Genomic DNA, 14,143 nt, shown 5'->3' on the forward strand with positions numbered 1-14,143 from the left:
GACAGCAATGAGAACAGAATCTCCAAAGAAGACCTCAGAAAGCCACCTTCAAGAAGTACAAGTTATAAGCACCAAAACTCAGAGTGCTGATGGAGCTAAAGAGGAGACTGAAACAAAGGATTCACCAATAAAGAGTTTGTTGAATGAGACATCAATGAGAACAGAAGCTCCAAAGAAGATCTCAGAAAGCCAACTTCAAGAAGTACAAGTTATAAGCACCACAACTCAGAGTGCTGATGGAGATAAACAGAAGACTAAAACAAAGGATTCACCAATAAAGAGTTTGGTGAGTGAGACAGCAATGAGAACAGAAGCTCCAAAGAAGATCTCAGAAAGCCAAATTCAAGAAGTACAAGTTATAAGCACCAAAACTCAGAGTGCTGATGGAGCTAAAGAGGAGACTGAAACAAAGGATTCACCAATAAAGAGTTTGGTGAATGAGACAGCAATGAGAACAGAAGCTCCAAAGAAGATCTCAGAAAGCCAACTTCAAGAAGTACAAGTTACAAGCACCAAAACTCAGAGTGCTGATGGAGCTAAAGAGGAGACTGAAACAAAGGATTCACCAATAAAGAGTTTGGTGAATGAGACAGCAATTAGAACAGAAGCTCCAAAGAAGACCTCAGAAAGCCATCTTCAAGAAGTACAAGTTATAAGCACCAAAACTCAGAGTGCTGATGGAGATAAACAGAAGACTAAAACAAAGGATTCACCAATAAAGAGTTTGGTGAGTGAGACAGCAATGAGAACAGAAGCTCCAAAGAAGATCTCAGAAAGCCAAATTCAAGAAGTACAAGTTATAAGCACCAAAACTCAGAGTGCTGATGGAGCTAAAGAGGAGACTGAAACAAAGGATTCACCAATAAAGAGTTTGATGAATGAGACAGCAATGAGAACAGAATCTCCAAAGAAGACCTCAGAAAGCCACCTTCAAGAAGTACAAGTTATAAGCACCAAAACTCAGAGTGCTGATGGAGCTAAAGAGGAGACTGAAACAAAGGATTCACCAATAAAGAGTTTGTTGAATGAGACATCAATGAGAACAGAAGCTCCAAATAAGATCTCAGAAAGCCAAATTCAAGAAGTACAAGTTATAAGCACCAAAACTCAGAGTGCTGATGGAGCTAAAGAGGAGACTGAAACAAAGGATTCACCAATAAAGAGTTTGATGAATGAGACAGCAATGAGAACAGAATCTCCAAAGAAGACCTCAGAAAGCCACCTTCAAGAAGTACAAGTTATAAGCACCAAAACTCAGAGTGCTGATGGAGCTAAAGAGGAGACTGAAACAAAGGATTCACCAATAAAGAGTTTGTTGAATGAGACATCAATGAGAACAGAAGCTCCAAAGAAGATCTCAGAAAGCCAACTTCAAGAAGTACAAGTTATAAGCACCACAACTCAGAGTGCTGATGGAGATAAACAGAAGACTAAAACAAAGGATTCACCAATAAAGAGTTTGGTGAGTGAGACAGCAATGAGAACAGAAGCTCCAAAGAAGATCTCAGAAAGCCAAATTCAAGAAGTACAAGTTATAAGCACCAAAACTCAGAGTGCTGATGGAGCTAAAGAGGAGACTGAAACAAAGGATTCACCAATAAAGAGTTTGGTGAATGAGACAGCAATGAGAACAGAAGCTCCAAAGAAGATCTCAGAAAGCCAACTTCAAGAAGTACAAGTTACAAGCACCAAAACTCAGAGTGCTGATGGAGCTAAAGAGGAGACTGAAACAAAGGATTCACTAATAAAGAGTTTGGTGAGTGAGACAGCAATTAGAACAGAAGCTCCAAAGAAGACCTCAGAAAGCCATCTTCAAGAAGTACAAGTTATAAGCACCAAAACTCAGAGTGCTGATGGAGCTAAAGAGGAGACTGAAACAAAGGATTCACCAATAAAGAGTTTGGTGAATGAGACAGCAATGAAAACAGAAGCTCCAAAGAAGACCTCAGAAAGCCAACTTCAAGAAGTACAAGTTATGAGCACCAAAACTCAGAGTGCTGATGGAGCTAAAGAGGAGACTGAAACAAAGGATTCACCAATAAAGAGTTTGATGAATGAGACAGCAATGAGAACAGAATCTCCAAAGAAGACCTCAGAAAGCCACCTTCAAGAAGTACAAGTTATAAGCACCAAAACTCAGAGTGCTGATGGAGCTAAAGAGGAGACTGAAACAAAGGATTCACCAATAAAGAGTTTGTTGAATGAGACATCAATGAGAACAGAAGCTCCAAAGAAGATCTCAGAAAGCCAACTTCAAGAAGTACAAGTTATAAGCACCAAAACTCAGAGTGCTGATGGAGCTAAAGAGGAGACTGAAACAAAGGATTCACCAATAAATAGTTTGGTGAATGAGACAGCAATGAGAACAGAAGCTCCAAAGAAGACCTCAGAAAGCCAACTTCAAGAAGTACAAGTTATAAGCACCAAAACTCAGAGTGCTGATGGAGCTAAAGAGGAGACTGAAAGAAAGGATTCACCAGTAAAGAGTTTGGTGAATGAGACAGCAATGAGAAGAGAAGCTCCAAAGAAGATCTCAGAAAGCCAACTTCAAGAAGTACAAGTTATGAGCACCAAAACTCAGAGTGCTGATGGAGCTAAAGAGGAGACTGAAACAAAGGATTCAACAATAAAGAGTTTGATGAATGAGACAGCAATGAGAACAGAATCTCCAAAGAAGATCTCAGAAAGCCAACTTCAAGAAGTACAAGTTATAAGCACCAAAACTCAGAGTGCTGATGGAGCTAAAGAGGAGACTGAAACAAAGGATTCAACAATAAAGAGTTTGATGAATGAGACAGCAATGAGAACAGAATCTCCAAAGAAGATCTCAGAAAGCCAACTTCAAGAAGTACAAGTTATGAGCACCAAAACTCAGAGTGCTGATGGAGCTAAAGAGGAGACTGAAACAAAGGATTCACCAATAAAGAGTTTGGTGAATGAGACAGCAATGAGAACAGAAGCTCCAAAGAAGATCTCAGAAAGCCAAATTCAAGAAGTACAAGTTAAAGCCACCAAACCTCAGAGTGCTGATGGAGCTAAAGAGGAGACTGAAACAAAGGATTCACCAATAAAGACTTTGGTGAATGAGACAGCAATGAGAACAGAAGCTCCAAAGAAGATCTCAGAAAGCCAACTTCAAGAAGTACAAGTTATGAGCACCAAAACCCAGAGTGCTGATGGAGCTAAAGAGAAGACTGAAACAAAGGGTTCATCAATAAGGAGTTTGGTGAATGAGACAGCAACTGCAGACACTCACTATGAAGTTAGCACCAAAACCCAGAGTGCTGATGGAGCTAAAGAGAAGACTGAAACAAAGGATTCATCAGTTAAGAGTTTGGTGAATGAGATTGTAATTGAGAATGCTAACTCTGAAGTTAGCACCCAAATGGCCCTGAAGCTGTCAATCAGAGATGAAAATGTGAAAACGGAGGAAAACACTGATCAATCCACAGATGTCAAAGCTTTAACTGCTAACCCTGTTGTTGTCACTACTGACAAGGTAGCCAGTAAGGCTGATAAGAAACCCAAGAAAAGAAAAGAAATGAAAGCGGGCGTAGGACTTGAAAATATTTTGACAAAGCAGGAGGATCAGCAGATAACGGAATCAAAGATAGACGCCAAGCAAGACTCAGAATGCATTTTTGTGAAAGATGCATCAATCAACAAAGGTGGTGGAGAACAAAATAAGCCCACTGTTGTTCCAGATAAAACACTTAACAGCACTGATGCTCAGAAGAATACTCATGACACCAAAGAAAAAAACAAAGCACAGAGCGGTTTGAAACAGGAACATGCGTCTTTAAGAGAAGAGAAAACCGTAACCCTCATTGAACCACAAAAGCCTGCAAAGCCAACACTCAATGGCAATTTGACTCTTTCCGTGACAGCTGAACCACCAACATGTAAACATCTTGAGCTGAAAAAGGAATCTCCATCGAGCTGGTTAGATGTGCAGCATCAAAAACAGAAGAAGGAACTTAGAAGAAAAAAACTAAATGCCTCAGCCAGTGAGGATAGATCTCTTGAGCCTGATAACTTTGATGATTTCATCAGGACCATTAAGGAGAGCAGCATTTCCTTCTCACTGCCTCCAAAGAGACATATTCGTAACAAGTCCCTGTCTCCACCCATGCAGGCTATAAAGGAGGACCACTTTGAGAGAACATTTGATCCAGAAGAATTCCAGTTTGGCTTAAGAAATACTGGCAAAATATTTAGGGATCCTTCCCCAGCTATGGTGATTAAAGAAAAGGCAGCTAATAGGAGGGGACGGACCCAGGAAAAACATGCACAAGATGCTATGGACACATCGAGAGACCAAATGAAATCACTTGGTGAGGTGGAAGGCAAAAATGGAGCCAATGAGGAGACAAACACTGAAGCAGGAAAAGAAGAGGCTGGGAAGCTGACGTCACGACTTGGAAGGATGTCCATCCTCTCCGGCTTACTGAATTCCCCTCGGTCCTCCAGGAAGAACAGACAGGAAGCTGCCTCCACCTCAGAAAGCACACCTTCTAACCAGCAACAGGGCTTGCTCTCGCTTAGAAAGCAGGGAGTTGTTAATTCACCTCCGCCTGCAGTTGAAGCAGATAAGAAGGGTCTGAAGGGTATAGATCAAGGCCCACTTGTGGGTGGTGGTATAGGTACAGTTAGTGAGTCAGCACTCAACCCCTCCTCTCCTCCTCCTCATCTGCCACTCGCGGAGATAAAGCTGCCTGATCATTTAGAGAAATACCTCAAGAAGAACAAATCTGTTTCTGAGACCATCCAGGGCTCTACACAGATGACTAAAACTGAACTGAACCCCGAGGGTACTATGATGGACCCGGCCTCGACATTGGGAGTACCTAATGTCAATGTTGGCCTGAAGGGCCCCGCAGGACTGCCTCCAGCCAGGAACAACAGCCAGCAGACTTCTCCAAATGGACTTACTACTTCTAAGCCTAAGGTAGGAGTTTCAGCATTTTAAATGAGCTCCAGTAAGTCTGGTTTCTGTTCTTTAGTTATTACTAAAAGTCAGAGTAACAAACAGCCCGAAGCATGAATGGGGTTTGAGCTTTTACGCAGACCGTTGATATTTCCATGGTGACATGTCTCACTTTCATACCCTGTTCTTTTGTTTTGTGGTGGTGTTGCAACAAAGTCGTGAATCATTTGCAGGTGAGGACAGGATAAGGGAATGTGTCCTCCGCGTCGAATTTTGCACAGGGGTTCGTTGTCAGGATCATCTTACACAACTGTCACGTGACAATTACATATTTGCATTGAAATGCAAATCAAGCAGAACGATGCAAAAAGCACGTGTTTGTGTTTGGATGAACACAGTGTGCATATCATACCTGCTGCACAACAAGTGTTCATATCGCTCCCTTTAGATTCTTCCAACCAACACGTACACTCAGTGTTCCCTCAGTAATTCTCAAACACGGGGACTTTTTTTAAAGCACAGGTTCAAATTCATAATCAAAATATCACACTTTCTTTCAGATACCTGCACTCAGAGGGTTCCACAAAAGGCCTGGAAAGGTATGATTAAATGCCATTTTGTTTAATGCTTTGTGTCAATAACACATTGTTTGCTGCTGCATATTTGAATGAAGTGTCTACTTTCCCCATCCAGATTGTCATTCACGAGCGTGCTCAGTTTGGAGGACGGCCGTTTGAACTCCACTGTGATTTAGAGGATGCCACCACCATGAAGCTGTCCCCTGTCATCTCAGTCACAGTGGTCAGAGGATGGTGAGGCTCTTTGGAAGCATTCATTAAACCCGCAAGTGATACAATTGCACCATAAATGTAATTCACGAAAAACCTGCTGAGTCAGCATAAATGACTATCCAGGTCACATGTCTGCACTAGCCATGTCCTTATCCATCCATGGAGCTGTGTCATGTCTCCCTTAGCTATCCATAAACTGAGTCAACTTCACATGTTTAATGATGTAATGATTCTCCTCTTCTCTAGCTGGCTCCTCTATGAGAAGCCGGGCTTCCAGGGTCGTATCATCGCCCTCGAGGAAGGTCCTATAGAGCACATAGTCAACATGTGGGCAGAGGAGGGAACTCCAACGACACTCGACCAGATGGGTCAGCCTGTACCAACAGCCCCTATGGTCATAGGCTCTCTTCGATTGGCCGTTAGAGTAAGGGAATCTGTTCATACATCAGTCTGTCCTGCTTCATACATATTGTTGTTTTCACTATTTGTCCTGGTATGTTATTTCACACCTCTTATTATCGAACTGTCTCGTACCACAAGCTGCTCAGCGTGCTCACATTTATACTCTCAATTATTCTTTGATCAGACAATATCTGATGTAATCCTAGTGTTGTGTATTTTATGTAGGTGGAGTTCTTCTTTCTAGATTTAACATTAGAAAAGTTTGTCTTCATTTATTAAGTATGAAATTGTTTTATGCTTCTGTAATACTCAAAGCACAATCACAAATTACAACTAATCCTAGCTTACTGACTCTGCAGTAATGTATCTTCATTAACATTTACAACGCTCAGAAGCCTCAACTGTGGAGATTCTTGTTGAAGGTTCAAACAGTTCCACGTCTGTGCTGTGCTTGGTAGGACTACAGCGTGCCCCGGCTCGACCTGTTTGCAGAGGTGGGCGGATTGGGGAGGATGTCATCGTACTGTGAGGAGGCCGTAGAGATCGGCTCCTACGGGATGCCACACACCACCTGCTCCATCAAGGTTCATTCTGGGGTGTAAGTTCAGCTGACAGCCAGCGGCTCTTTTGTGTGACTCCCCAGGAGGAAGAGGGACTGTATGTCTGGCTGTTGTTCCATTGTAGAAGCGTCCTTCAGTTTCAGAGTTGGTGGCAACGCGGCTGCTAAGAGGTAGCTTTAAAGCTCACCATGATGCAAGGTCTCTGGAGAGGTTTGGGAAAGAGTTTGAGTGCAGCATCTGTTCCTCATCTATGAAGGAATGCATGCTGCTGGCCAAAGCTTGAGGTCGACATAGTTTTAACTGCTGCTGATTATTGATGGTCAGCCTATTTTTCAACTGGTGTAGAGATAGGGTTATGTATTTAGTCATTGCGTTATTGCTTATTCAAAGTACTGTGAATAAATAATCACGAGATGGACATTACTCTACCTCCCCTTCCTTTCCTCACCCTCTCTCCCATGCTGTCTCTGTGTCTTTAGCTGGCTGGTGTACACCGACCCGGGCTTTGGGGGTTTTGTTGGCGTGCTGGAGGTGGGGGAGTATCCCTGCCCACAGAACTGGGGGTTCTCTGAGCCCTTCATCGGTTCCATCAGACCCCTCCGATTGGTACAGAACATGAAATATATGATACATGTTTGCATCATACTGTCATTTTCTCAGTTTTCTTGATCTGACAAATGTGTGTCTCTTCAATACAGGGACCAATAAAGGTGGAGCGTCCTCACGAATTCAAGGTGTGTTGCATTACATCTGTTGTATCTATCAACAGCTGTTTATAGAAAGCACACGCAAAGTCGTCTATGTCACTTTACACAAACTCTACACAGGACGCACATCTACGGCCTGCGTTTACAACGACCGCTCTTCTTTTATCCAGGCCCTAGTGTTTGAGAAGCCCAACTTTGATGGAGAGTGCAGAGAGGTCGACAGCGATGTGTACAACCTGCAAGAAGAAGCAGAAGAGGAGCAAACAGGCAAGCCAGACGAGAAGAAGAGGACGGTGTCTACAGTGGGGTCTGTGAAGATACTTGGTGGTCTGTAAGTATGATTGAGGTGCAGAGAGGGGAGGGGGGGGGGATCAGCAGCAGCCAATGAGGATTTGCCAATCGTCTTTGTTTGGAAGGCAACCGATCGTTAGAATATTTTGCCTTTTTAAAATCAAATGAGATGAAAGTAAAAGTGAGTCCACCACTGTGTGTGCTCAGCAAACAAACATCAGATCATACAGATCACAGGAGACGGCTCAAACTAATGGTGACGTCCTCCTGATAATTCTTGGTTCTGTCCTTGCAGCTGGGTGGGCTATCTGGAGGCAGACTTCGAAGGCCAGCAGTACATCCTGGAGGAGGGCGAGTATCCTCACTGCACTGACTGGGGAGGCTCTGAGGATGGGCTGCTGTCACTTCGGCCTGTAGGACCAGTGAGTGTTGCCTGCAATGTTACTGACACATTGCAATTTTAATCTGCAGGATTTCTTGCTGGATCCTGTTTCCATCTTTGCTACCAAGCACTGATTGTTGTGGTGTTTCTGCACTGCACCTCTCAGAGCGTTGGTCATTGAAACAGTTCCAGCTAGTGACACTCAAAGAACTGGCACCTGTTCTCTCCCGGACAGGGAGGACTTGGGGAGGGGGGGTAGTGTTCCAGAAGACAAAGCTTGAATGTTGTTTGAGTCAAAGATTTGCATGAAAATGTGAATTTGACCTGAAGTTGTTTTCTGCTAAATGTACCACTTTAATCTCGTAAATTCATTTTTTCCTCTAAAGCTGATTTATATGGCGCTACAAAGGCTCTACTACGCCGTTGTAGACATGAGAGAAGTAGCTCTTCCCTTCCTGAGCATGTGACTGTGTTATCTTGTGTTATAGGATTTCCAGTCCCCTCACGTGAAACTGTTCAGTGAGCGACGCTTTGGTGAACTGGGGCTGAATGTGGACATGCTGGGTCCCGTCCCCAGCATGGAGGACTTCGCCCACGGCGGCAAAACTCAGTCTGTCAACGTCCTGGGTGGAGTGTAAGTCACAGAAGAACAAAGACAACAACTCACAAATAAAATTCATGAAGGAGGAGGGAAACATTTTGCCCTGTTCGTGTTTGGGCGTGTGCTTCTCACCTTCCATACATGACTCAGCGCTATGTCACCGTGCACACACACACACACACAGACCGAGAGGACACGATTATCAATGATCTTGTGTGACATATCAATTTGGGTAATTGATATGTCACATTTGACAAAGGGTAAAATAAATCTTCCATCTCTTCAGGCCAAGGATTTACACTGATGATATGAATAAGAGCGGTGCATCTTTAGTTTCTGTTAAAGATCGACATTTACAAGCTTCTTTTCTCAGTTTCAGCACAGAAAGGAGGCCTGGATCAGGTGCAGTGCATGCTGTACAGTTGGTAAATCAGAGGTTAAAGGCCTGTTTGTAAACACAACATTCAAAGTTGGCCAGCGGGGAAAGCCAACCCTAGATTGACTCTCACTTTAGAAGGAGCTCTGTTGTTTCGTTATGTTTGCGTCTTGTCGCCCCTGTGTCCTGCTTGCTACGTTCATGGAGATGTTGATGCCTAGAAACGTCCCCAACACGGCAAGATAAGAAACCCCAAGCAGAGGGCAGCTTCTCTGCAGATCCAGACACCAGCAGTGTGACGAGAGATGACTGAGAAGGATTATGGATTATGAGTTTGTACATTGCTCACTGTGCCTTAAGTACCAACCTGCTTAAAAACAAGCTTTTAAAAGCTTTTCAGCAATGATTTTTTAAATCAGTTATTTCGTTTAAATAACAGGTTTGAAACATGGCACATGTTATTTAGTTCACAGATTTTTGTCACACAGCCCGCTGAATGGATTTGTTTATCGACATCTTTCTGTGACGGTCCACTGTTTGCTGTACAGCTGAATGCTTTTACAACCTCTTAAAAGCTTGGACCTCCTCTTTTTATAGTGGCAGCCTGCAGCTCAAGTCAGTGATTCACTCAGAGAGCCAGACTGTGCAGAGACCTCCGTCTCCCTCGTGGTGGTGTGTTGCACCTCGGCTTGACGTCTTTGTGTCCCTGGCAGGTGGGTGGGCTTTGAGAAACCTGGATTCAGCGGAGAGCTCTACGTCCTGGAGAGAGGCCTGTATGCAGGCCCAGAGGACTGGGGAGCCCCGAACTTCAAGATCTCATCCATACAGCCCGTCTTCCATGTAAGAAGTGACATGTGGGATCGCTTATGAACAGGGAAATAGTGTGTGCCTTTGTGATGTTTTGAGTACATGGCATTTTTAATGGAAAGTTAAAGCTTTTCAAATAAGTTTTAGCAACAACTGAAGGAGCATTTTATTTGATTGAGATGACGTTAATACCTCCTTTCTGTTGTTTTATAGGACGTAATGATGGGAACAACCAAATTCAAGGTATCATTCCTCCATTCAAGACTTTATATAAAACAGATTACCCATGTTTCCTCCACCGTCCTGGTGGTCTGTTCTGCCTGAGTCGCTCGATTCTCTTTCCATGTGTGTTACAGATGCAGCTGTATTCTGAGCCGGACTTCCAGGGAAGGCTGGTGGCTCTGGAGGACAGCGCAGCAGCTCTGGATGACGACTTCATGCCCAAGTCCTGTAAGGTGCTGGCTGGCAGGTAGGCACAAGTGAAGTGGAACTGTCATTCACGTGTATATGTATGTATATACATATGTATGTACCATGATACAGGGGTTGTGGGTTGTATTATGTATTTCCTTTTTTAGATCTGCATTCATCACAGTCCCTGTAACATATAACATCATAGCACTGCTGGATTTTTGCCTTTAGTAAAAAAATGTATTAGTTTACTTTTTTTTTAACAGTTTTTAACTGTTAACAAAAATTGAATGTCAATACAGTGATGACAACATGCTATCACAATACTCAAGCGTGAATAAAGCAGCGTTATAAGAAGCCATTCTAAAAAGAGTACAGCGTTTTTGGCAAAAGTGAAGAACAATAAGAACAACGATCATGTGTGCACTTGTGTGTCTCTGTGTGTCAGCTGGGTGGCATATACAGGAGCCCAGTTCACAGACAACATGTACGTGTTGGAGGAGGGAGACTACCCCAGCACGGAGGCCATGGGCTTCCTGTCTTCAGACGATCCCATTCGCTCCATACAGACCGCTGGACGCGTGAGTATTGTCCACATGCTTGTATGGAAAGATACATTTGGTTCCTCATTCTGCGCTGTTGGTGATGGAGGAGTCATTGAGATTAACAACAAACTCTGTGGTCTCCCGGTTCAGGAGTTGTCTCTGCCCTCCATCGTCTTGTTCAGTAAGGCGGGCTGCAGAGGACGCAGAGCGCCGCTGACGGGTGGAGCTGTGAACCTGCTGCAGGCCGGCCTGGACACCCGCATCCGCTCCGTGGTGGTGGAGGGAGGAATGTATGTCGCTCTTAAAAGTCTCCACTGTTATCGTCCTGGTTCATTTAAAGGCACACTGTGCAAACAAAAGAATAACTGCATCAAACACTGGCAATCCAATCCCAGTCAAAACCTGCTCTCTAAAATACACCAACACGTCTAAATTCAAGGTATTAATGTTTGTTGAAGTAGTTTTAAAACACTATCGTATGCATCTACATTTTAACACTTGTTTTTTTCTACAACCTGTAACAACGTGTTACGCGTGGCAATTTAAATACATATTTCAATGAGCAACGTTTTTAGCGAAGCTTTTCGAGCTGTAACCACTGATGTGCTGAGAAGATTTCGATGCTCCTGCAAAAGGTTTGACAGGGACACATGAAATTCCCTTAAGCGGTGTTAGCTTAGCTTTTAGAGCTCATTAAGAAACATGGCAACAATGTGAGGACAGGAACCCGAAATCCTGGAGCTCCTCTTGAAGTGTAAATAAAGACTGTTGACTTGTGATTTGACTTCCCCTACCCTGTGAAGCTGCGCTAACACTCGTGGCTGCCTGTCTCTAGGTGGGTGTTGTATGAAGGCAGTAACTACCGCGGTCGCCAGCTGCTTCTCCAGCCAGGTGAAGTGGCTGATCTGTGGAAGTTCAGCGGCAGGCAGCTCATAGGATCCCTACGTCCATTATTCCAGGTACGGAAGGAGGGCTATGGAGCCCGTCTCCTGCATCGACTTACTGTCTGTTTTATTAATTATATGAACAACTTATTACATGTTATATGCTTCCAACAGAAGCAGACGTACTTCCGTCTGCGGAACACAGAGACGGGCTGCGTGATGTCCCTGAAGGGGACTTTGGACGACATCACGCTGATGAGTGTTCAGGCTGTGGAGGAGACGGGAGGGTTCGAGCAGGTCTGGATCTATCGCGACGGGCAGCTCACCTGCAAGGTACAACATTATAGCAACGCAACACACAAGGGCCATAACACCAAACATCTACTCACCTACATCCTCTGGAAATACGGCCATCTTATCACACAGCAATGGCTGCGAATCCATCAAACAGCACCTACTTCAAATCTCAAGAGAATATACTTTGTTTTTCTCGTAAATTGAGTTTTTTTACGCCCCTCCTCCGGCTCCATCAGGATTTATTTGGCCCCAATACACCGTCATAAATATTTGCCTTATTATCTTCAGTGTTTTGCTCTCTGATAGTCTTTTAGTTGCACTCACTCCCCAACAGTATCGGTGTCTATGCCACTTGGTCATTTCCTAAATATGAAATCTTTACACAAAAAGTGTGATTGTTTGGAACAGCTGTCAGGCTGTGTGAAACCCTCTACTCTCTGACAGTCCTTTAAGCTGCCTGTGGACCCGGCCACATGTATTCCCAACAGACTGAACTATTCATTCAGAGACAATAATGAGTGTTTATTTCTTCATGTAACCTCAATCATTCTGTACGTAGCTTTTTTGCAACTGGGAGAAAAAACAACTATCCAGGCAAGTCTGTAACCACGACATTCTGTTTATCGCTGTGTACTTTGATGCGACTTCAGAAAGAGATTTAGAAAAAACTTTGAATATGAAATAACACATTGTGGTATCAAAGGCAGAGGCATCAGAGCCATGCGTCATGTGATAGTGTTGTAATTTACAATTAGTTTGTTTTATGCATTAACAAAAATGACTTGAGGAATGAATGGCCACAACATATCGACCGGTTTAATAAGCGGTACCTTCCTCGCCCGCCATGCCCTCTCTGCCTCTCTGTCTCTGTCTCCAGCTGGTCGAGGACTGCCACCTGGAGACCTCGGGCAGTATGGTGATGGAGGGCAGCAGGCTTCGGGTGACCGCAGAGCGAGGCAAAGGCAACCACCTGTGGAACATCACCCCAGATGGCCGCGTGCACTGCCACCTCAAACCTGACCTGGTCATGGAGGTCAAAGGTCAGATGACTTAGTCTCAACTTCAAACATACATTTTGTGGAGTTGGTTATTATGGAATAGATTAAATAGGTTCCACTCTGTCGGCATGTCAACCAACAGCTCCATCTCCTGGTCTAATCAAGAGGTGCAATTTTAGAAAATATGTGGCTGGTTGCACAAGTGACTTCACAAACTTCTGTTTTGTCTCGAGTCCAATATTTGCTGCTTTTCAACACATTTTGTATTCAATAACTGGATGATTTCTCAATGACAGATGCAAGCAGCTGGTGTGGACAGTCAAATAACCTTTCATAGAGCAAAAGCCCTGACGTGTGTTTGTCTATGCTTCTTAGGTGGTCATCAGTATAACAAGAACCAGGTGATCCTCAACACCTGTGACCAGAGAAAACTGAACCAAAGCTGGACCTTGGATCTCCTGTGATCTGAGCCCCCCCGCCCTGAACCCTGTGATGCAGCTCCACCGTGGGACCACATGGAGCCAGTCGGGCGTTTTGGGCAATCACTGCACCTTTTCTGTAGAATTATGACTGTTTGCTCTTGTTGAGTCATCCTTTAACTGGATCAACAACAGAACTATTCTCATAGTGGATGAATTAGTAGTGTAAACCATATTGCTTCATTTGTGCCACTTTACTTTGAACACTATCGACCTTGGCTGTTTCAATGCTGCATACCTCTCTTTACTGTACAGTACTTTTCCAATGAATGTTTTCAGAACATAATGTTGGCAAATATGAATGTATAGAGTATACTGACAGCTGCATTATGAAGTCCGATGTGCCTTCACTCCTTCAGGTTTTATTTTAGTCGTTACTGTGGATCAAAAATGATCGATTGTAAAATGTAAACTATCTTTTTAGGACACGATGTGTTTCACACAAACTGTACTTCACTGCATCAGGTTGTACATAAGCCTCGAGTGTACAGATTTGAGTTTGAATTTCATCACGGAACTGCAATAACAATGCTGCCCACTGTGGATTGTAAATATTTGAATGTAGAAGAGAAAACTGTTACACATGAAAATAACAATGCTATTTTCTGATAGTCTTTTTTAGAAAATAAAACACGGTCTTTCTTCAGACTTTAGCTACCTCTTTGTGTGAAGCTTTGTTAGTCGC

At 43.6% G+C, this 14,143-nt stretch overlaps 1 protein-coding gene across 1 annotated transcript; it reads left to right on the forward strand.

The window, feature by feature from the left end:
* Positions 1–690: 690 nt before the first annotated feature.
* Positions 691–14,111, forward strand: LOC306789985 (uncharacterized protein). The gene is made up of 19 exons (XM_079286092.1): positions 691–4,948; positions 5,488–5,526; positions 5,621–5,739; positions 5,965–6,142; positions 6,579–6,718; positions 7,160–7,286; positions 7,379–7,414; positions 7,558–7,718; positions 7,974–8,100; positions 8,549–8,694; positions 9,751–9,877; positions 10,058–10,087; positions 10,201–10,313; positions 10,704–10,836; positions 10,951–11,090; positions 11,636–11,759; positions 11,859–12,017; positions 12,859–13,021; positions 13,355–14,111. Exons 1-19 carry the CDS (start codon positions 743–745, stop codon positions 13,441–13,443), a joined length of 6,357 nt encoding a protein of 2,118 aa, XP_079142218.1. The 5' UTR covers positions 691–742; the 3' UTR covers positions 13,444–14,111.
* Positions 14,112–14,143: the final 32 nt, after the last annotated feature.

Source organism: Melanostigma gelatinosum (assembly GCF_949748355.1).
Source record: "Melanostigma gelatinosum genome assembly, chromosome: 16".
NCBI classification, from domain to species: domain Eukaryota; kingdom Metazoa; phylum Chordata; class Actinopteri; order Perciformes; family Zoarcidae; genus Melanostigma; species Melanostigma gelatinosum.